General features: G+C 45.6%; 1 protein-coding gene across 6 annotated transcripts in view; it reads left to right on the forward strand.

The window, feature by feature from the left end:
• The window catches only part of TTC3 (tetratricopeptide repeat domain 3), a 120,218-nt gene extending 106,195 nt beyond the window's left edge, over window positions 1-14,023 (forward strand). For 5 of the 6 annotated variants that reach the window (XM_033232445.1, XM_033232443.1, XM_033232446.1 and 2 more), the window contains 7 exons: window positions 1,575-1,665; window positions 2,351-2,452; window positions 5,899-6,251; window positions 8,434-8,560; window positions 8,753-8,896; window positions 12,042-12,134; window positions 13,249-14,023. In XM_033232445.1, the coding sequence (XP_033088336.1) occupies window positions 1,575-1,665; window positions 2,351-2,452; window positions 5,899-6,251; window positions 8,434-8,560; window positions 8,753-8,896; window positions 12,042-12,134; window positions 13,249-13,323 (985 nt within the window). In that variant the 3' untranslated portion in view covers window positions 13,324-14,023. The remainder of the gene's footprint in view (window positions 1-1,574; window positions 1,666-2,350; window positions 2,453-5,898; window positions 6,252-8,433; window positions 8,561-8,752; window positions 8,897-12,041; window positions 12,135-13,248) is intronic. The other variant, XM_033232444.1, reaches the window with a different exon arrangement.
• Window positions 14,024-23,046: the final 9,023 nt, after the last annotated feature.

Genomic DNA, 23,046 nt, shown 5'->3' on the forward strand with positions numbered 1-23,046 from the left:
GATTTTGATCCTTCCTGGTGCTTGCCTTTTGATTCAAATTTCAAACCCTCAGCATTGAACCAGAGATTGTGTGAATCACGGACAAACAGTTTTAGTGTATAGTTCTTCTTCTTAATTTTCTTTTTTCCTCTTTCTTTCTTTCTTTTTTTTTTTGTTGGAGTCTTGCTCTGTCATGCAGGCTGGAGTGCAGTGGCGTGATCTCGGCTCACTGCAACCTCTACCTCCTGGGTTCAAGTGATTTTCCTGCCTCCTGAGTAGCTGGGATTATAGGCGCCCACGGCACGCCAGGCTGATTTTTGTATTTTTAGTAGAGACAGGGTTTCACCATGTTGGCCAGGCTGGTCTCTGACTCCTGACCTGGTGATCCGCCTGCTTAGGCCTCCTGAGGTGCTGGGATTACAGGTGTGAGCCACCACGCCTGGCCCCTTCTTCATTTTTAAGATTTAATTTTTTTCATTAGAAAACTTTTCTGATTAAAAGTAAACTAATATGCTGATTTAGAATACAGGACTAGTACAGCTGAGGTTGAGACCAAGTGGTGGTCAACCGCCTGTACTAAGCACCCGCCATAGGCTGCATTGCAGCTCATCTGGGAAACAAAGATAATCTCAGACTCATTTCATCTAATAGTATCAACTCTTCCAATAAACCGTAGAATATACAAAGATTCTTTCTTCAGGATGCTGTGCTAACTCTGCCTCCTCCACCAAAGTATAGAAACATAGAAAAGGGTTGAAAAGAGGCCAGGCACGGTGGCTCATGCCTATAATCCCAGCACTTTGGGAGGCCGAGGCGGGCGGATCACGAGGTCAGGAGATCGAGACCATCCTGGCTAACACAGTAAAACCCCCGTCTGTACTAAAAGTACAAAAAATTTAACTGGGCATGGTGGCTTGTGCCTGTAGTCCCAGCTACTCGGGAGACTGAGGCAGGAGAATGGCGTGAACCCAGGAGGTGGAGCCACTGTACTCCAGCCTGGGCAACAGTGCATGACTCCGTCTCAAAAAGAATGCTCTGGTTTTTCTTCAAGATGTATGATGAGGTTTTACCGTACCCACAAATTGGTAGTGTTTCTGATCTTCTCAATTAGGAGTAGTCAATTTATCTGTCACTTTCAATAGACCAGATTCATGAGGTGCTGAGATGATAAATTTATCTCAGGCCCATCCTTTATTTTCATAATAAGGTAATGATTAGGGTTTGATTGGAATCTTTTGAATGTTTCAGACTACCTTTTTAAAAAATCTTTAAATGCAGACGCTGGTTTTAATATTAAACATAAAGATGTTAAATGAACAGTGGTCAAACTTTTAAATTTGGGAAAAGAATTTAAAATTCAGGAGACTTTCCCTCTGCCCTTCAATTTTAGAGTTTTTGTTATATTAATAATTAAAATTTTCTAAAGTGTCTCTAGTGGCAAATTTACAAGATAAGCAATCTTTAAAAATAGTTGGGTTTTTTTGTGTGTATGTGATCATGTTAAATGTATCTCTCTCATGTTTAGATGTTTATTTGACCATAAGTGCTATTAATTTTTTAGATTTCTAAAGCAGTTTTATATTATACTTTTTCAGTGATCCTGCAGCATATCCTGACATGAGGTCTGATATAGGTTCATGGGAATTGTTTCTTTCTAATGTTACAAAAGAAATTGAGAAAGCAAAGGTAAGTTGTAAAAAACATCTTTTAATCCCATCAAAATCTTGATGATAGTTATAATTCTCAGGAGGCTAGTGTCATATTGAAACTATTTCTTTTTTATCTATTATTGTCAATAATTTTTTTTGTTGAAAGTATTATGAGCTTTTCATGGAAGCAATGGTTTTGTTTTTTATGTTTTATAATTTGTTTTGAGACGGAGTTTCACTCTTGTTGCCCAGGCTGGAGTGCCATGGTGTGATCTTGGCTCACTGCAACCTCCACTTTCCAGGTTCAAGTGATTCTCCTGCCTCAGCCCCTGAAGTAGCTGGGATTACAGGCATGTGCCACCATGCCCGGCTAATTTTGTTTTTTAGTAGAGACAGGGTTTTTCCATGTTGGTCAGGCTGGTCTCCAACTCCTGACCTCAGGTGATCTGCCCGCCTCGGCCTCCCAAAGTACTGGGATTACAGGCGTGAGCCACCGTGCCCAGCCGAAAGTAATTGTATTGTCTTAATTAACCATCTTGACCTCTGCCTTGATTGGTAAGATTAGAGGAGTTATGTTTGAAAAGGCTTTGGAGCATTTGGATTAATGAGGTCTTATTTTGAATTTCCTTACAAGACAGTTATGTTTCATTTATAACGTATAGGAAGAAACAAAGTATTAATTGACAATTGTGGTTTTCCCACACTTTACTTTCTACTCACAGTCTCAGTTTGAAGAACAAATTAAGGCAATTAAAAATGGTTCTCGTCTCAGTGAACTTTCTAAAGTGCAGATTTCCGAGCTTTCATTTCCTGCCTGTAACACGGTAAGTCTAACACATCTTTTTTTTTAAAAAAAAACCATAATTCATTTGTTAACTAGCCAAAGTAGTTATTTGTTGTTGTTCCCTAGGAGTGAGGATGAGATTGGTTAATAATTGCCTTAATGTTTCATTATTGGTGCTACTGATGAACCTTTTAAGCTTTATAACATTCTTATATAAAATAGATCAGTCTTTCTGCATCTGTATGAGGAATGGACTGAGGTGAATACACCATTGCTACCTTTCTATCACTCTTCTGTACCTTGGCCTGTCTTCTGTCTTTTCTGTGTGTGTGTGTGTGTGTGTGTGTGTGTGTGTGTGTGTGTGTTGTATATGTATTCTTTGAATGACTAATCCAGGAGTAGCAGGTGCCTGTGATTCAAGCAGGACCCTATCACCACCTCAGATTATACTCTTATTCCTAGATATTTGGGGCATAAGACCAAAATCTAAAAATTAAGAGGTTTCCTCCTCAAATACAGAATAAAAGCTGCTATGCCTGAGACATACAGGGCTTTGTTGGTCTGGCACATCATATTTTACTACTTGTTTGAGGTATTTGCCAAATCTTGTGAATAACAGTGAATAATCTTGTCTTTTTATTTTAATATGCACAGCACAGAAAAGAAAAGCATTAATTGCATTTTGTGGACTTTACAACATGGCTAAACCCACATTTCTTAGATTTGGACACAGATAGATGCTTAGTAAATACTAAATTGAAATGAATTAGGCCCAGAGGAGATCAGACCATAGGAATTTAAAGTTAGATCTTGTGAGAAAACTTAGGTAAAAAAGAAAAACAAAATTAAAGGAGGACTGTGTGTGAGAGTTGAAAGATGTAAGTTCCAGAATGTTGTGACAGGACAGTGAAATCTTCTGGTTCCTAAAGACAGAGGAGACTCTCTCCCAGCACCTGACTTGCACCCTCCCACTATTGCCAGATCTTTGCCTGGGCTGTTCCTGGCCTGGACCACCGTCCCTGCTCTGCATCCTGCCTTCCCCTGAAACCCCATCAGGGGCTGCCCTCTTTTGGCCTCCCACTGTGGCCCTTCTCTCACGTGCATTAGATCTCAGCCTGGCCTTGAATGTCTCTTTCTCACCAGTACCTTGCACGGTAAACATCCAAACTTACTGTGAATTCATCTGAAAAAAAAAAAAATTAAGTGTGGAAAAAGTGTGACCACCCTAAACTGAGTAAAATATTCTGTTGAGATCCAGTTTTTTCTCTCCATTGAATGTGCAATTTTAGTTAGAATTACACTAAAGGGCACTTATCATTTATCATTTTTCTAAGTTCGTATAACAACAGATATATAGAGAGAAAACATTGGCTCTCAATAGGATGTTTTACTATTAGTTTGTAATCCTAGCTTATGTTATTTTATAAATACTCAAAAAAATTTTCATATCCCAAATTCTGGGAACTCTTATTGTGCCAGGAGCTTTGGTAATCAATGTGCCTAAAAATTATTTACTTTGTATCTCATTTCTCCCTCATTCATTCATTGGGTAATTAGTGGTGATAAAGATTGTGGGCTGTGCCCTCAAAGTGCACATGGACTTGGGGAAAGACAGACTTTAAACCCATCATTACCTGCAGCAGAGTGAGGTTTCTCATGGCAGAATGCTGGAGCAGCGTGAATTAGGGGCCACTAACCTAATCTAGAAGTGTGGCCTCAGCGGAAGATTCCCAGTTGGAAGTCTCTCAGAGACGGAGATCTGCAATAGGAACTTACCAAAGGAGTGGGAGGGGTGTGTTTGGACGGTCAGAGTTCCAGATGGAACACACAGTGCACCTGGAGCCTAGAGAGATACGGAATACACTCCTTTCATGCTGTAATAGAAGCCCAGTATGACGCAGGGGCAGAGCCAGGGGAGCCTTCTTCTGTAAGCCGTGTTAAAGCAGTTTGGACACTTCTAGCTTCATTAGACCAGACAGGATAGGTCTCAAATAAGGGAACAGCAGCAGAACAGGAGTCCCTCCTTCTTCATGGCTTCGCTTTCCATGGTTTCAGTTATCTGCAGTCAACCGCAGTTAGAAAATACTCAATGGAAAATTCCAGAAATACATAATTCGTAAGTTTTAAATTGCGCACTGTTTTGAGTAGCATGATGAAATCTGGAATCTCACATGGTCACACCGGGGACGTGCCTCCTCCCTTTGTCCAGGGTTTTCATGCTGTTGCTACTCCCTGCCTGTGAGCCACTTAGAAGCTGATTTGGTGACCAGATGAACTTCTCACGTTACCCCAGTGCCAGTGTTCAAGTCACCCCTATTTTACTTCATAATAGCCCCAAAGCATGGGAGTAATGATGCTGATCATTCAGATATGCCATAGAGAAGCAATATAGTGCTTCCTTTAAGTGAAAAGCTGAAAGTTCTCAAAATAATAAAGAAAGAAAAGATCGTATCCTGAGGTTGCTAAGATCTACGGTCAGAACAAATCTACCCATGAAATTGTGAAGAAGGAAAAAGAAATGTGTGCATAGGATACATAGGGTTCAGTACTGTTTGCGACCTCAAGCATTCACTGGGGGTCTCAGAATGTATCCCTGAGGATTACAGGGAGCTACTGTGCTTTTTGAAGATGAGCTTGCCACTAATGTGGGGGAGTGTTGGGGAGGGGCTTGAGTGATTTCCAGTTGTTCGATGATCAGCTTATTGCCATCATCCTGTCCTGGATGGGGCGTGGCAGTGGGGGTAGAGGGAAGAGAACAGATGTGAGAGGTGATTTAGGGGTACATTTACAGGCGCCATGCTGCTCAGGAGACCAGGCCCCATGTGTCCACGTGGAAGTCGAGGGTGAGTCTCTGGGGAGGCTGCCTGTGGCTGGTTTCCAACACATTGACTTTGAGTTGCCTTGGAATCACCCAAGTGGATTTGCAGATTTGGATCTCAGGAAAATATTCTAGACTGCAAACTTAATATTCTAGACTGCACACTTTTAAAAAGATTCGGCCTCAGGCAGCCGCATGGGGAGGAGCGTCAGCACTGCAGGTGTGGACGGAGGCCTGAGAGCTGCCAAGAGAGATGGCAGGGAAGAGGAGGCAGCCTGCTGGGGTGGAGACAGCTCTGGGGAGTGTGGTGGCCGTCATGTTGCATCTGTCAGCTACAGGGTTTAGCTCGGAAGGGGAGAAGTGTAACCAGGTAGAGGCTGAAGGAGGGCCAGTAGGCAGGCGAAATTTTCATCTTACAGAGAAAATAGTGACTTACAGAGATAATTATTTAGAAGTCTGAACCCTCCTACTCTTCTTCTAATAACTAACAAGTTATTATCAAGAATTCTTTTAAAACGAAAATACTTAATTCATGGTATCAGGTTTCCTGTGCACGGAGCCTCTGGGCCGTATTATTGTATTTATTCATCGACCTTTGCCCTTGGGCGTTTCGTCCTCTTAATTCAAGGGAAGCCCTAAGTGATCCTGGTGTGGTGTGTTCCTCACAGGTTCGTTCCGAGTTACTCCCTGAGTCTTCAGGCCATGATGACCAAGGGCTTGTGACTTCTGCAAGCGACGTGACTGGAAACCATGCAGCACTTCACAGGGATCCCAGTGTGTTCTCTGCCGGTGATTCCCCAGGGGAGGCTCCTTCTGCACTGTTGCCAGGGCCACCCCCTGGTCAGCCTGAAGCCGCCCAGCTGCCAGGGCCAAAAAGGGCAGCTCTGTCAGAACGAAGCCCTGGGGCTGATCGGAAGCAGCCTGTTCTTCCAGGACGTGCTGCACGTTCAAGTCAGTCTCCAAAAAAGCCGTTCAATAGTATTATTGAGCACCTGTCAGTGGTATTCCCGTGTTACAACAGGTATGACCAGAAAATGTCTGTGACTGTGTTCAGTACTTTATTGAACTGAGGTTTCCTGATCAGATAAAACCAATTAGGTGTTAACATGAAAAGGGTTGCATAATTGTTTTGCTCAGAAAGACAGGTGCTACCTTTCTTTTCTTTTTGTAAATACAGAGATAAGTATTTTCAAATAAATTGGTGGGTTTTTGTTTTTGTTTTTTTTTTGAGACAGAGTCTCTTTCACTCTGTCGCCTAGGCTGGAGTGCTATGGCATGATCTTGGCTCCCTGCAACCTCTCCCTCCCAGGTTCAAGTGATTCTCCTGCCTCAGCCTCCTGAGAAGCTGGGATTATAGGCATGCACCACTAAGTCTGACTAATTTTTATATTTTTAGTACAGGTGGGGTTTTACCATGTTAGCCAGGCTGGTCTCGAACTTCTGACCTCAAGTGATTCACCCACCTTGGCCTCCCAAACTGCTGGGGTTACAGGCATGAGACACCACACCCAGCCTCAAATAAATTTTTTTTTTTTTTTTTTTTTGAGACGGAGTCTCACTCTGTCACCCAGGCTGGAGTGCAGTGGCCAGATCTCGGCTCACTGCAAGCTCCGCCTCCCGAGTTTACGCCATTCTCCTGCCTCAGCCTCCCGAGTAGCTGGGACTACAGGCGCCCACCACCTCGCCTGGCTAGTTTTTTGTATTTTTTAGTAGAGACGGGGTTTCACTGTGTTAGCCAGGATGGTCTCGATCTCCTGACCTCATGATCCGCCTGTCTCGGCCTCCCAAAGTGCTGGGATTACAGGCTTGAGCCACTGCACCCGGCCCTCAAATAAATTTTTTAATGTGCATATGTAAATTGAAAACATTGACCACTGGGTAATTAACACTCATCGGAACCCATGACAATTTGCTAAGATTTTGATGAGACCAATAGCATTGTCTAAAACTAGTGTTATAGAATCAATAAATGAACTGCAAAACAATAATTTTGCATCATTTAGGGGGACAAAATTACATTTAGCAAAGAAGGCAGCAGCAACTTATACCTTGTTAGATAAGACCTCTGATTTGTTAGAGTGTGAGGTTGAAGACTGGATGGAATTCCATAGTGAATGGGGCATGTGGACATGTTAACAAGGGGTCCTTGTGAATGTGGGAAAAAGCTGCCCTTAACTGAGTGAGCAAGAGCTGTAAATAGGGTTGGGATGACGGCAGGCTCTTCAGTAGCATTTCTGCCTCCACCTCTGGTTTCTGCTGTTCAGGTTGGTGCAAGGGGGGCAGAGTTGCCTCTTGTCTCAGCTGGGAGAGATGATGACATAGAGGCAGTGTCTCTGAAGTGTAGCTTGGAACAAAGGACTCTACACTCAGGAGTGACCTTTGGCATCTGCCCGATTATTTCAGTTTCTGAGACAGTGTTAATTAGAAGCTTCAGAACTGAAATTTGTAACAGTGGAGCAGTTAAAATATGATTAGCCAGCAGGCGAGGTGGCTCACGCCAGGCTGAGGCAGATGGATCACCTGAGGATGGGAGTTCGGGACCAGCCTGGCCAACATGGTGAAATCCCATCTCTTCTTAAAAAATAAAAAATACAGGCCGGGCGCGGTGGCTCAAGCCTGTAATCCCAGCACTTTGGGAGGCCGAGACGGGCGGATCACGAGGTCAGGAGATCGAGACCATCCTGGCTAACACTGTGAAACCCCGTCTCTACTAAAAAATACAAAAAACTAGCCGGGCGTGGTGGCGGGCGCCTGTAGTCCCAGCTACTCGGGAGGCTGAGGCGAGAGAATGGCGTAAACCCGGGAGGCGGAGCTTGCAGTGAGCTGAGATCCGGCCACTGCTCTCCAGCCTGGGCGACAGAGCGAGACTCCGTCTCAAAAAAAAAAAAAAAAAAATAAAAAAAATAAAAAAAATAAAAAATACAAAACTCGCTTGAACCCAAGAGATGGAGGTTGCGGTGAGCAGGGATTGTGCCACTGCACTCTAGCCTGGGTAACAGAGTGAGACTATGTCTCAAAAAAAAAAAAAAAAATAGCTCTGCTTTTTAGATACAGTTATGGTTGTTATTAGTAGTCTTCAAATTAATTTTGTGTGCATTTGTCTTTGTGTCTTTGGGTTGGGCTGTTGGATTAATATTGGTGTGTAATATTGCTTAGCAGTAAGGAACTTTCTGTTGTCACTTAACACTCACTCTCCCTTTCAGCACCGAGCTTGCTGGTTTTGTTAAAAAAGTGCGAAGCAAAAACAAGAACTTACTCTCAGGGTTGAGTATTGATGAAATTGTCCAAAGAGTGACAGAACACATTCTAGACGGACAGAAAAAGAAAAAGGTATTTATCCAGATGTTCCATTTCATCCTTATTTATAAAATATGAAAAGTGTTTTTTTAAAAAAAAAAAAGCTTCAAACCAAAACCTAGAGAGCAATGTACTAAAGACAGAAGATGGTCAAGTTGTTGGATAACTGAACTTTGCTTCCCTCTTGTCCCCCCGCCCCGCCCCACACCCCTCTTATCTTCACAGCCAAACCCAGGAAAGGACAAGAGGACTTATGAGCCCAGCTCTGCCGCCCCCGCGGCCAGGTCCTCCCAGGGCCCACCCTCGGCAGTTGTTGCACCATCACCCAAAACCAAGGGGCAGAAAGCAGAAGATGTCTCTGTGAAGGTTGTATGTATAACTGTATAGTTTTGTTTTTTAATGAAAAACAAGAAGCAAACAATTTTTAATCCATGATTTATAGCCCCATTCATTTCTAGACCTAATTTGATCCTAACATTAGAAACTGAATTTCAGTGTACTTGAATGTGTCCAGTTAGAGCAGTCAGTGAATGGCCGAGGTCATGGTCTCTGCTCTGACACCTTGGGTGCCCAGCATGGAGAGAAGCCACTGCACATGCGTGACAAGGGTTCTGACCACTGTGGGGGATCTGGGCCTTCTCTCTCTTGCTCTTGTTTTGCTGCAGATGGTCAAATACATGAACTCTGTACATCCAGTGTGGTATTTTGAACAGTTGGGGAAATAATTTTTGAATAATTTTCTTCTGTGTAACCATGGCTTTGGAATTGCACAGATTGGTTCCATCACTTATTAGCAATGAGCCCACGTCCCGCTGCTTGCCCAGGCTGTGGCCTGGATCAAATGCTGCTGTAGAATGACTGGGTCAGCTGTGTGCTCCAGAGAGCCTACCTGCTGTCCTTGGCCTCTTCCTCTAGTGCCTGAGAAGGGATACTGGAATGGGCTACACTTGCCTGGAATTCTGTGTAGTGATTTAAGTTGTTTATTTGCCTTTTACACAGTAAGAATGTTTACATTTACATAGAACATTTCATAAAATACTACAATATCTATGATCTGAATTGATAAGGCAATATAATTATTTTAATTTATAATAAGGAAACTGAGGCACAGAGCGCTCACATAGCTTGCCAGTGTTCACTTGACTGTTTGAAGACCGGAGGTAGCTCAGAGTGGGCCTTTCGACTTGTGTGTGCCCCGTGTAATTCATCCTCACCACCGGGACTGGCTGACGTTGGAACCATGCAGTAGGGACCTCAGGGGTGGCTGCAAGAGGGCCTCTCACCTGTGTGGCTCGGGGCTGGGGGCTCTGGATGGAATTCTGGTGTCAAGCAGACACCAGAATTTTTCTCTTTGTCCATCTCTGGTGTCAGAGTATAACCAACATCCACAGGAGGACAGTTACAGGCCCCATAATCTTCTCAGCAGGGAGCCAGCAGTAGGAGATTGCACAGAGAGTACTGGTTTGCTAACTTGAGTCGGCATTGAGTCTTTTGTAATAGGTTTTTATTCCTCCCATACGTTTTCACTTTCCACTACCCTTTGGAAACTTTCCACACCTCACACACTCAGCTCCAGAGGGTCTTGGCCCCACCCACACCCAAGTGAGGGAGCTTCTGAGCATGTAGGGCATTCCTGCAAGACCTGGCTAGAGTCCCTCCTCTCCCAGGGGTTTCCCTGATGGGTCACGTGCCCTGTGGTTCTTCACCCAGGCAGAATCCCCAGTCACATGTGGGTGTGCATGCGCACAAGTCAATGTGTTGTGTGGCCACACCCACCCCAAGATAGACCGTGATCTCCTGGAGAAGAGTTCCCTTTTTGCTTCATGATGGATGTTTGTAGTAATGAAGATACAAAAGCTGACTTACTGAAACTTCACCAAATTGTATGAGAAAGAAAAAATATTCAAGCTGGGACCTAATTTGATAACCATAGTTTGTTAAAAGTATTAATTTTTAAATTACAAAGTATTACATACTCACAATAGAAAATACAAATAAAAAGGGCATTTAAAAACCCACCCTGTAATCAGTATTACCACTTTGATATATATTTTTCTAAACTCTTGAATGCATTTATATGTGAATTAGTCAAAACTGAATATGCTGGTCATACTTCGTTCTCTGAGGGGCTGGATTTTTTGGTTGTTTTCCTTTTTTTTTTATTGTGGTTGTCCTTTTTTTCTTTTACTTAGAAATATACTGTGCCCATCTTTTCTAGGAAACAGAAAACTGTCAAGTTAAGTGTATGTTTTTTTCAAACTAAACCTGGCTCCGAGCTTTGCACTGGGCATTGGAGAGGCCTTCACTGGCTCTTACCCGGTCTGGCACTTCCTCTTCTTCCCTGACCCTCGAGTCATGGGCAGCAGTGGAGGGGCATGAACCCCCCCCTTCTGCAGCATCTGTCCCATCTCCTCCTGGGCCAAGTCATGCCTTGGGAGAGAGAGCAAAACCCTGGACAGCAGTTCAAGGTCTTTTCAGTCCTCGGGTGGTGTGCCCAGTACTACTCCCTGAACTTGATCCCACTACCAGGGCTGCCCACATTCGCCCGCTCCCTCAGCAGGGGATTTTAGAGCATGAGTTTGGACTAGGTTTTCCACCACCTGCTAAGGACCCAGATGGGACTCATTTTGTGCCTTCAAGGTGCTCAGAGTTAAGAGGCAGTGAGCTAGAATAGAAGTTAATGATGCAGTATAGGGTAAGTGCTGTGAGAACTGTGCCTGGAGTCCCAGGCGACACTCAGGTCTGCTCTCACATCGAAAGCACTGTCTGTGCTCACCAGACTGTGAGCTGCTGAGGCCGGAGCCCTCCATTCATCTCTGCGTCCAGCACCCCACACCGTCCCTGCCCATGGATGTTTGCCGGATGAGCCATCCGTTTGTTTTGTTTTGATTTGCACAAGTAATCCATGCTCATAGAAACTAGAAAATAGTAAAGAAAAAGATTAAATCTCCCTTACCCTGAGGCAACCACTGTTAACTGTCTAGGCATGTATGTATACACGCAGCCTCTTTATTAAAAAGTGAGTTATATATGATATATGCTGTCTTGCTAGCTGCTTTCATTCAACAGACTTTTGGGGCCAGCTTTCTATGTCAGGGATTACGGGCTTCCGTGATGATTTCCCTTTTGGCTACACAATAGCCCATTGTGTGGATGTGTTGGAATTTACCACCCTCAACTGTTACATGATTAGATGAATGATTAATTCACACCATGCCATGTGATTATCCCATACTGTACTTTAGGTATGATAATCTTCACCTGGGAATCTTTTAGCCACATAAAACAGTTTTTCTCTCAGGCAATTAGAACTTTAAAAGTATACTTTTCTTTTTGTATTTTTATATTTTTTCTTAAGAAACGCTACTAAAAAGTAAGTTGTTTCCTCAGACTGTTTAGCTGGAATTGTGAATAATTTGCCACCCTTTGTGGCAGAGGATGTTTGAAGGAAGAACTCTTGTCATAAAAACAGCTGTCGTTATTCTGTATTATTCAGGTGTGTTTGTTTCCACAGGCACCGGGTGCAAGTTCCTGTGAAATATGCCACGAGGTGTTCAAATCAAAAAATGTGTGTGTGCTCAAATGTGGGCACAAGTATCACAAAGGGGTAAGAGCTCTTTTTGGCCATCCTTACAGCAGGCATTGGGACCATCAAGTATTTTCAAAATAAGAAAGGAATTGTTTTCTAGTCATCAGTATTTATTGTGCTGTCAAACCATTTTCTTTGCAAACCTCCCATGTCATTGTTCAGTGCCTCCCTGTCCACACACTAGCGCTGCCGGAGGGGCAGCTCCGCAGACTGTCCTTTCCATCCCGTGTGGGGAGAGGGGAGCGGCAGCTCCAGCCACTTGTTGCTGAGATTCGAAGCAGTATTGGTTCCTTGAAAGGTGATTTCTTACACACTTGACTAAACGGAGAAACAGTGAAACCATTTTTTTGACTTAGTGTAGTATATGAAGTCAAGTTAACATTTTAGAGGAGAAACACTAAACCTAGCTGAGTCCCTTCTGCCTGACCTGGGGACAGTCCTGCTCGTACCATTCTGGGATCTGTGTGTGAACTGTCATGGTGTTCTAGGTACCGTGAGCATTTGTGCGCACCCCTGCTGCTGGGTTAGAACCGATCAGGTCTCTGCCATGGGGATTTACTAATTCCTCGGAACGGGATCAATACAGCATACTCACTGAAAGGAACGGAGACCACTTGCCGAGTCTCTCTGGTGTGGTGTGCCTCCTTTGGGTACAGGGTCTTCTGTCTGGGCCGGCTGACTGTCCACAGCCTCTGCAGTGGGGCAGCAGCAGCAGGAGTATGGCATGCAGGCTGGAGGGCTGTTCCAGAGCCAAGGGCCAAGGCCAGGCCAAGGGATGGGCTAAGAATGAGTGGTTGGGTCATAGGGCCGAGAATGTCAGGCCCTGGAATTTGGTGCAGCTGAAGTGGAAGAGCCGAGACTAGAACCGGGGCTTAGGGCAAGGCCACCCCCTGAGGCCAGGTAGGAGGCCCCGAGCGTTCAGGGTCTGACCCTGAGGTGGGATGGTGTGCCGCTGGGACTTTGTCCACACTCCGGCCTGAGCGGGCGCTGGTGTCCCTGAGTATTGGGCAGCTCCAGGCCCAAGACACCAAGGGCAAGTGAGCCACGCCTGCCCAGGAGCCCAGCGGCACAGGGGAGCTAGGCTTCCTCGTGGTCCTGAAGGCATCTTCGGATTTTGTTTTCTCCTTTTCAGTGCTTTAAGCAGTGGCTTAAAGGGCAGAGCGCTTGCCCGGCCTGCCAGGGTCGTGATCTCCTGTCAGAAGAGTAGCCTGCACTTCTGGAAGAGGCTGGCCCGGTGAGAATCAGGAGCCGCCTTCTGCTCCTCTAGGTAGTCACACTTCACGAAAGCGTCATCCACCAGTGCTGGTGTTGAATCCGAATGACAATTTCCTGCCGCCACTGGCGTAAAAAACAAACATTTGAAGACCCTTGTGCATTGTGTCACAAAGCTAAATACATGGAAATCGTTAATATCGTTGAGATTAAGTAATTTCCCCACTCTGAGTGAATACTTTGATGATGGACAAGCAGTGGCTAATAAAATGACGGCTACCGCACTCGTGGGTCACTGGGGCTGCGCAGGGCTCTTTGAGGTGGGTGGCTTCTTTTGGAAAGTACTGTGAGCGCCTCGAAGCGCAGTATTCTAGTGATAAGAATTCTTCACATGTCCAAGCACCCCACGTTTGTTCCCCTTTTGTGTTTGAAAAACCTTTTCTAGTAGCTCCGCAAGAGAGATGATAATGACTTTTTAAATTTTTTACAAGAGTCTGTATTCCTGAAAATATGCCTATATTTTTCTTCAAAGATTCTGCATTTTAAGAATGGGCATAAGCAAACTACATTTTAATAATTTATAGTTAATGTTAAAATATTGGCTGATTTAGACCAAAAGATTCAAATCTCCTCTTTGTGAAATCCCATCTGCATTTGATTTTTTTAATTTTATGTTCCCCCGATAGATTGTTTTAAGTGTTTTCTTTTTTTTTTTTTTTTTGAGACGGAGTCTTGCTCTGTCGCCCAGGCTGGAGTGCAGTGGCCGGATCTCAGCTCACTGCAAGCTCCGCCTCCCGGGTTCACGCCATTCTCCTGCCTCAGCCTCCCGAGTAGCTGGGACTACAGGCGCCAGCCACCTCGCCCGGCTAGCTTTTTGTATTTTTTTAGTAGAGACGGGGTTTCACCGTGTTAGCCAGGGTGGTCTCAAACTCCTGACCTCGTGATCCGCCCGTCTCGGCCTCCCAAAGTGCTGGGATTACAGGCTTGAGCCACCGCGCCCGGCCAGTGTTTACTTTTCATCTTTTATAGATGTAATCTGATTTTCAAAAATGATTAACACTTTTTGATTAGTATCAACTAAGACTTTTTCCCCCTGGAATGGAGGCTGTGTGTCCATCATCCCAGCCCCCGTTTGGAGCCTGCTCTTTGAACTCCGCCGCCCTCCTCAGTAGCTTCTGTCCTCTTTCATGAGTCAGCCAGCAAGTGCTTGGGATCCGCATCTAGCCGTGCTGAGCACACAACAGGCTGTGTGTGGAAATGGCCACCACCACCCTTCTCCTTCCCTACCCCACCACAAAAAGAGAAGCTGTGTCTTTAGACAACCCTGAGGTGTCTATGTGTTACAGTTGCTCTGTGTTTGACATTTGTGTAAAGTATGCATGCAGTCTTATACTGTGGTCTAAAACAAAACTGTAACTGCATTAGAAACCATGAAAAAATCAGATACTGTTTTGTGAGTTTTATATAGTGGTAAATATAGAACCATGAATTCTGGACACATTCCATTTCTCTCCAACATGAAGGATCAAAAAATGTTTTTCAATGTGTTCTTTGTTCCACTGGATACTTGGAGTCATGAGTTTATGAGCTGATTTGGTCACCGTCTCTGCCTTTATTCACCATGAGTTCTGATGTCTTAGTCACTTAGTTCGTAGAAGCTCACACCTTAGTTTGAAACATTCTCCACGGTGGTCCCCAAAACATTGTCTGCATATTCATAAGAATTGAGCGCTGTCGGTGTTAACGTGCATAAGGATCAGTTTGCAGCAGCAAGTACAAAAGGAGAGGAGGAACATCGTCAAATGAGTGTTTTGTACATAGCTTCAGATACTTGTGAACATGCCTTACATATGTCCAACTGTCAGAATAAAGAACATTCTAAAACGAGAAGTTCACTGTCATTCTTGTCCATTCTTAATTTTAAAAAATGCATTCTCCTGGAAAACTTAGGACATGTATGTAATGCTAACATTTTAAGAGTGCTTTCATCAGGAAAGAACAGCCACGCCACGCTGTGTCTGAGGAGTCTGACCAGGGATCGCAGGGCGTTTCAGGGCCTGGGCCAGAACTTTCCTTTATGCCTGCATAAGATCGACTACTTCTGTGTGTGAATGGCTCACACAGAGATGACAGAGTTTACTTCTTACGGCCACATTAAGAGAGTTTTCATGTGCATACATACAAAGATGTTGAAGATCAATTGTATTCCTTGGTTTTTTTTTTTTTTTTGAGGCATTTGTGGATTTATGGGCCGCTGAGGCTGTCGATGGGGTTTCCTCTTTAGAGGGGCTTCTGGGTGTGTGGAGCACTCAAGAGTTTGAAGACAGCGCATTTTCACAATCTGTCTTCTGTTTATTCAAGTGTATTCAAAGTATTATCAGTACAGACTTTTAGTCTGATGGCATTTAATTTAAAGCAATGACTATTCCTTAAGAATTTAGATTAGTAGGCCGGGCGCAGTGGCTCAAGCCTGTAATCCCAGCACTTTGGGAGGCCGAGACGGGCGGATCACAAGGTCAGGAGATCGAGACCATCCTGGCTAATACGGTGAAACCCCGTCTCTACTAAAGAGTACAAAAAACTAGCTGGGCGACAAGGCGGGCGCCTGTAGTCCCAGCTACTTGGGAGGCGGAGGCAGGAGAATGGCGTGAACCTGGGAGGCGGAGCTTGCAGTGAGCTGAGATCCGGCCACTGCACTCCAGCCTGGGCGACAGAGCCAGACTCCGTCTCAAAAAAAAAAAAAAAAATTTAGATTAGTTTTCCCTGCTGAACTGCTTAATCTATGTTATGAGTAATGGATAACCCGGTATAAAATTGAAGTGGTAACCTGGTATAAAATTGAAGTGGTGCCCCAGCAATGCAAAATGTCACTACGGTTTTAAGACTACGGAAGTGGCCCCACTTATTAGTGATTTTGATTTCCACAGTTTGTTACCCACAGTCAGCCGTGGTCTGAAAATAGGCGAGTACAGTGCAGTACAATAAGATATTTTAAGGGAGAGAGACCGCACTCACATAATCTTTATTACAGTGTAGTTGTTCTATTTTATTACTAGTTCTAGTTGTTCATCTCTTACTGTGCCTAATTTATAAATTAAACTTCATCATAGGTACGTATGTATAGGAAAAAACACTGCATATGTAGGGTTTGGAATTATCTGTGGTTTCAGGCATCCACTGGAGGTCTTGGAACGTATCTGCCACGGATAAAGGGTGTGTGTGTGTGTGCACGCATGCATACACGCAGTGGTGGCAGGTGGTTAAAGTGATCAACACACTGCAGACTGAAGCAATAAAACTATTTTAGAGTAGTTTCTGTAGATGACTGGAGAAGGGGATTAAAGGAAACAGTGGGAGACACAATAGCAAAGATGGAAGTTCATTCTGTCCGCCTGAAGTACTTAGGAGGCTGAAAAAGCAGAGGCCATAAAGTGATAGGATGGTTGGTCAGAATGAGGACCAAACACCATCTGTAGTATGACCTCATGAAAGAAATGGGAAATATGTTTAGGTATTTGAAACACTTGTGCAACACACTTAATTGAAAGAATAATTGTAAAAATAATTGGTCATCCATCATGTCTAGTTCCTTTTTATTTTCTTCACACGGGTGTGATTGGCTGAGAGGAGAGGTCCGCATTTGGTCACCATATACCTTATGTGCTTTGCTGGGAAGAATGGGCAAGGCCTGCCATAGGCACCACTGAAAACTGGGAACCACTCATTCAGCAAGTGTGCACTGAGTACCTACCACCCATACGCCAGGCTAGATGTTTCCATACAATAGTAAAGGAAACAAGGACCTCACGAAACATGTCTTTCAGTTGAGTAGACACCAACAAATACATAACGTAGCTTCAGGCAATGAGAAGGGCTCAGAAGGAGAAGCCAGGAAGGTATACAGATGAGTAAATTCCTAGTGAAGTGCTCAGCACAGTGCCTGCACACAAACTCGTGATAACCGGAGCTAATAACTAACACTAAGATTAAGGGCCTGGAAATTGCACGGGAAAGAGTTAGGATGGTACAGTAGGAAAGCCTCCGTTAGGTGAGGAACTCCACTTCCTCAGTGTGGCCCTACACTGGAACACGATCCAGTGGTGAAAAGAGCAAGAAGAAATCAAATCACCTCGAAGTCATTTTGGAAAATAACAGCTTTGTTCCTGAGATCTCCCTGAATTGACTTCAGGAATATTGTGATTCTACAGCAATGGATCATTTCACCTTTTGGCTTTCCCAGGTTACCTGACTGAGCAGTTTTGAGTCAACCTTTCCTATCCAGTTTGGGTTCAGGATCAGAGCCCTGTGGTGGGCTCACTGGGGGGTTGCCCTGGAGTATTGGTGTGGCTGGGCAAGGCTCACTGTAGTGGAGGTGTGTAGTCCAGACTCCCTGGCTTAGGGTGAGAACTGTTTCCACTTATTCCATCATCGCCTCCACATTTTTTTTTTTTTTTTTTTTTTGAGACAGAGTCTCGCTCTGTCACCCAGGCTGGAGTGCAGTGGCACGATCTCCACTCACTGCAAGCTCCACCTCCTGGGTTCAAGCAATTCTCCTGCCTCAGCCTCCCGAGTAGCTGGGATTACAAGTGCACGGCACCACAGCTGGCTAATTTTTATATTTTTAGTAGAAACAGAGTTTTATCATGTTGGCCAGGCTCGTCTTGAACTCCTGACCCCAGGTGATCCACCTGCCTCAGCCTCCAAAGTGCAGGGATTTATAGGCATGAGGCACTGCACCCAGCCCATCGCCTCCACTTTATACTGTCTCTTCCTGTTCTCCCTTTAAAGGTGAAAAAAGATAACTATTACTTAGCAAGAATACAGAAATTAAACAATTTAAACTAGAAAATCCTAATGAGTCATCGGTCAATCAAGTCGGATTGATAAACCATCAAGGCAAAAAAAAAGACTTTTAGCTACTTAAGAAGAATAATTTGGGGGCCAGGGCCTGGTGGTTCACGTCTGTAATCCCAGCACTTTGGGATGCTGAGGTGGGCAGATTGCTTGAGCTCAGGAGTTCGAGACAAGCCTGGGCAACATAGTGAAACCCCGTCTGCAAAAAATACAAAAATTAACTAGGCATGGTGGCACATGTCTGTGGTCCCAGCTACTTGGGAGGCTGAAGTGGGAGGATCACTTGAGCCTGAGAGGCGGAAGTTGCAGTGAGCCGAGACTGCACCACTGCACTCCAGCCTGGGTGACAGAGTGACTCTGTCTCAAAAAACCAAGAATAATTTGGGATTTCCATATGAAAATAAATGAAGCTTGACCTCTCACAACATATACAAATGTCCATTTCCAATGGATCACAGTCCTCAATATGGAAAGCAAAATAATGCAGCTTCTACAAGAAAACAGACAATCTTCCTGCCCCTGGAATAGGCAAAGATTTTAAGGAAGCACTAGCTCCAAGAATAAAAAGTTGATAAACTGGATTTCGTTGCACTAAGAACTCTTAAGTTTCCATTGAGAGAGTGAAAAGGCAAGCCATGAAGTGGAAGATGTTGGTAATCCACACCTCCAACAAGACTCCTCCAGAATGTACAAACAACTACAAATTCAACAAGAAAAAGATAACAATATATTAGAAATAGGCAAGAGATGTGAATAGGCACTTCACGAGTATCCAGATGGTTTGTAGGCATTTTGATAGCCACATTTGTTCAAAATCCATCACCAAGGAAATATAAATTAAAACATTGCTGGCAGGGTGATAGGGTTTGGATTCGTGTCCCGACCCAAATCTCATGTCGAATCGGAGGAAGGGCCTGGTGGGAGGTGACTGGATCGTGGGGAGAGATTTCCCCCTTGCTGATCTCATGACAGCGAGTCCTCATGAGAGCTGATAGTTTAGAAGTGTGTGGCCTTCCCCCTTGGCGCTCTCTCCTGCCCCCATGTAAGTCATGCTTGCTTCCCCTTCACCTTCCTCCATGACTGTACATTTCTGGAGTCTCCCAGCCATGCTTCCTGTTAAGTCTGTGGATCTGTGAGTCAATTAAACCTCTGTTCTTCATGAATTACGTGGTCTCAGGTAGTTCTTTATAGTAGCGTGAGAACAGACCAACACACGGTATTTTGTCTTGAAGTGTCCTGGTTCTAGCAGGTAGGACCCTGTACTTAGCAAGGACCTGTTTTGCTGTTCTCCGGGGCATGGGTGAAGGTCTGGGGTGTGAGAGGCTGCAGTGAGCTGTAATCACACCACTGCACTCCAGCCTGGGGGATACAGTGAGACCCTGTCTCAAAATACAACAACAAAAAATTGAATTATATATGCACTTACATCAAAAACCAATGTACTTCTGATTATCTCAGCTTATTATGTTGGGGTTATTGATGTCTATAGTATCTGTATGGTTGAAATATCGTATAATGCAACTCTTCCCAACTCTATGTTTAGTGGGGTCACACTGGTAGCTTGAAATCAACCACTGTGGGAGTACTTACACCACAGTCATTGGCAAATGCTGCTTTGCTTCCCTGAAGAAGCTGGTAAAGCCTGGAGTTCTGCTGGTCTGACGGTGCTGGAGATGTCCTTGATACCGTTCTCATTTCACATTTGAAATGGTGATTCAGGCACTGAGCAAACCCTGCTGGGATGATTTCTGCTGAGGGAGCTCCTTCCCACTGCTCTTTGGCAAGAGTCCTCACTTCCCCCGCCACTGCCTGGCCTTGCCCAGTTCTCTGCTGTCCTGGAAAGGAGACGCTGCTGTCTGCAGCGTCTCTGCCCCACAGACAGGCCGAGTCTGTCATTGCATCAGCCTCTTAGCGGTTCCTTGGGAGCCACTCCCAGCCTTGCCACAACAGGTCCTGTGCTACGAAACACCAAGGAAGGCCCCTTTCTGCTGCTGGCCAGGCCCTGCCTGGGAGGGTGCATGTGAAAGCAAAGCAGGTCTGTTTCAGGAGTGCCCAAGAAGCCACCGGGAGGACACCTCCACGCCAGAGGTCACTCCTCTTACCTCCCAGAGGAAGGACGGGGGCCGGTCCCTTGGCCTTGCCAGGAGAGCCTCCGCCACGAGCAGCTGGTATGTGTTACAGGGCTCCTGTGGCAGGCCCTTCAGAGAGACAAGCTTGCTCTCTGTAACATGTGCCTTTGTGTCAAACAGACCTGTCATTGTTTTCAACAAATACCTTGGGACTCCAGTGCATAAATACCATTCTGGGTTTCTCCCCCACCCTCCGTTTTTCAGAAGTTATGTATAAAGGCATTCTGCCCAATTCCTTCAGTCCTCTATTTCAGTTTCTGTTTATTTGGTGTGATAGAAAGCTCTTAATTTAGATCTCCCCACTGCCAGTTCCAAGAAATCTGCCACCAGCTCCAAGCTTCATGTCCTGAAGTGCCACCTCATTCCCGCGGGGTGAGCCAGCGGCCTCTGAAAAGAGGAAGCCGTTGAACAGATCACACTGTGCCTCCTGCCGCTGGCCGCCGCCCCAGCGCCAGCAGGACTCCGGCTTTGACTGGAGCCTCATTGGAGTCCACATCGCTTTTGCTTCCAGTTTCCAAACTGCCACCACCTTGAAACTGCCAGACCTTTGAAAGCTGAGGCACAGTGCCTTACCCCTTCTTTCAGAGGACTGTCCAGCTCCTCCCTCCTCCCTCCCCAACTGGGGACCTCTCCTAGGGGAGGGGTCTGGTGTCCTCAGCTGGCTCCTCTCCACCTTCGCTTTTACCCGGGGGCTTCAGTACATATGGCTTTATCTCCGGGGTGAGCCATGCAGCCCTGGTCATCTGGACGGGCCACTGAACTCCGCACATTCACCTGTTCACTGGCTCATCCATTCATTCATCCGGTCTCCCATGCACTGCACTGTTCTAGGTGCTTCCATACAAAGGGGGACAGAAGAGACAATGGAAGGCCTCAGCACTGCAGGGGGGGAGACGGATGTCATCTACGGTCGCACAATACATAGGAGGTCACGGGTGATCCCGAGGAAAATGGAGCTGGGAAGGGGATGAGGGAGTCTGTTTGTCTAAACTTGACCCAGGTTTAGACAGAAGCCAAGGACAGCGTCATCTGAGTGCAGCCTGAGGGATGGGGGAGGAGGTAAGGGCAGGGGGCACGGGCAGTCAGGCAGAGAAGCCAGAGGAGCAATGCCTGGCAGAGTGTTTCCAGAGCCCTAAGAGGCCAGAGCTGCTCTTTGATTGGGGGATTGTACAGAGGTGGAGATTCCCAGGGGATGGATGGGGATGGGAGGGGGGTAGTGGCCTGAGCCTGGCAGCTCAGGGATTCATCCGGCAGGCAGTGCAGCTTGTTGGTCAGCCTCATGAAATGCTGGTTCCACATGTGGCCTTAGACTCTGGGGACTTGGTCTGGGGCCAGGTAGGGGGCATTTCTGATGCGATGTCACCTCTGTTACTCTATCCATCAGGGCCTGACGGAGCCCCTGCTTCCTCCCACACTCCCACCCCCTTTCTCCCGTGGCTTAATATTGACCTAGTCAGGCCTGCCAGTGGGTCTACCCTGCAGGGCCATGGGAGCACCCATGGATCCCCAGTCCTGGCCCAAGCACCTGCCCTCACTGCTACCTGCCCCAGGCCATCAGCCTCATTCTCACTTGACCTCCTCACACCTGGTTTCACTGGAGCCTGAGCCAGCCTGGCAACCCCTTCCCAAGCTCCCATCTCCCCCTGCCACAGCCTTGCTTCCTGCAGCAGGGGCCTCAAAAGTTAGTCAGTCTCTTGGAGCGCTGGGATTAAATGAATGTGCCTTGCACATACTAGCTGCTCAGTAAGCACAAAAAAACTCAACCCAAGCTCCAGAATAAGAGTCACACCCCACAAGCTGGCTGTGGTGGCCTCTGAATCTGAATTCCCACCTCCATGTGACCTTCCTTAAGCCCCTCACTCCAGCCCTGCTCTTCACCATCTCCCAACATGATATTTACTAATGGCCATTTCAGGTACTGTGTTACCTGTCCACAAACACTGCAGCATTTAATTTCCCCAAGTATCCTACGAAGCAGAGATTACTCTTGCCTGCATTTTACAGACAAGGAAATAAACCTAAAAGGTTGAGTGATTTCCCCAAGGTCATGTAATTGGAAAATGTCAGGATTTGCACTTGCTAAGCCAATTCTCTCCTCTAGCCATTCTGCTTCTTCCCCTTAATACAAAACCCACGTGTCCCCCAAGGTTCAGCTCAGGTTCCCATGCCAAAACAAAACCTTCTCAGGCATACAGGCAGCAAACGCTTTGGAACCCCCATTTACTACTGCTCGCCCTCACAGCACGGCCGCAGTGGGTGTCCCCTTCACGTTAGCTCATGAGGCTGATGCAGGGCAGGTGAGACACAAAATCGGGACTTAGCCTGGGAAGGTTCTTGGCTTCACCCTGGAAAGAATTCAGGGGCAAGCTGGTGGTATTAGCAACTTTTATTGAAGTGGCCGTGCATAGCAGCAGCAGAGGTGCTGCTCCCTGCAGAGCAGGGCTACCCCATAGGCAGTACGTCCAGAGTAACAGCTCAGAGGCAGTAATGCAGTCCTAGTTATAGCCACTTTTAATTATATGCTAATTAATGGGCAGATTATGCAGAAATTTCTAGGAAAAAGGTGGTAACTTCTGGGTCATTGAGTTCTTGCCACAGGGAAGGGGAAGTAACGTCCAGGTGTTGCCATGGCAATGGTAAACTGACAGGGCACATGAGTGAATATGTTTTATAGACAGTTGCTTTTTATTACTTTATATATTCTAGTACAAATCATTTGTTGGATGTGTTTTGTA

This window comes from Trachypithecus francoisi, unplaced genomic scaffold (genome assembly GCF_009764315.1).
Source record: "Trachypithecus francoisi isolate TF-2019V2 unplaced genomic scaffold, Tfra_2.0 Lachesis_group14, whole genome shotgun sequence".
NCBI lineage: Eukaryota > Metazoa > Chordata > Mammalia > Primates > Cercopithecidae > Trachypithecus > Trachypithecus francoisi.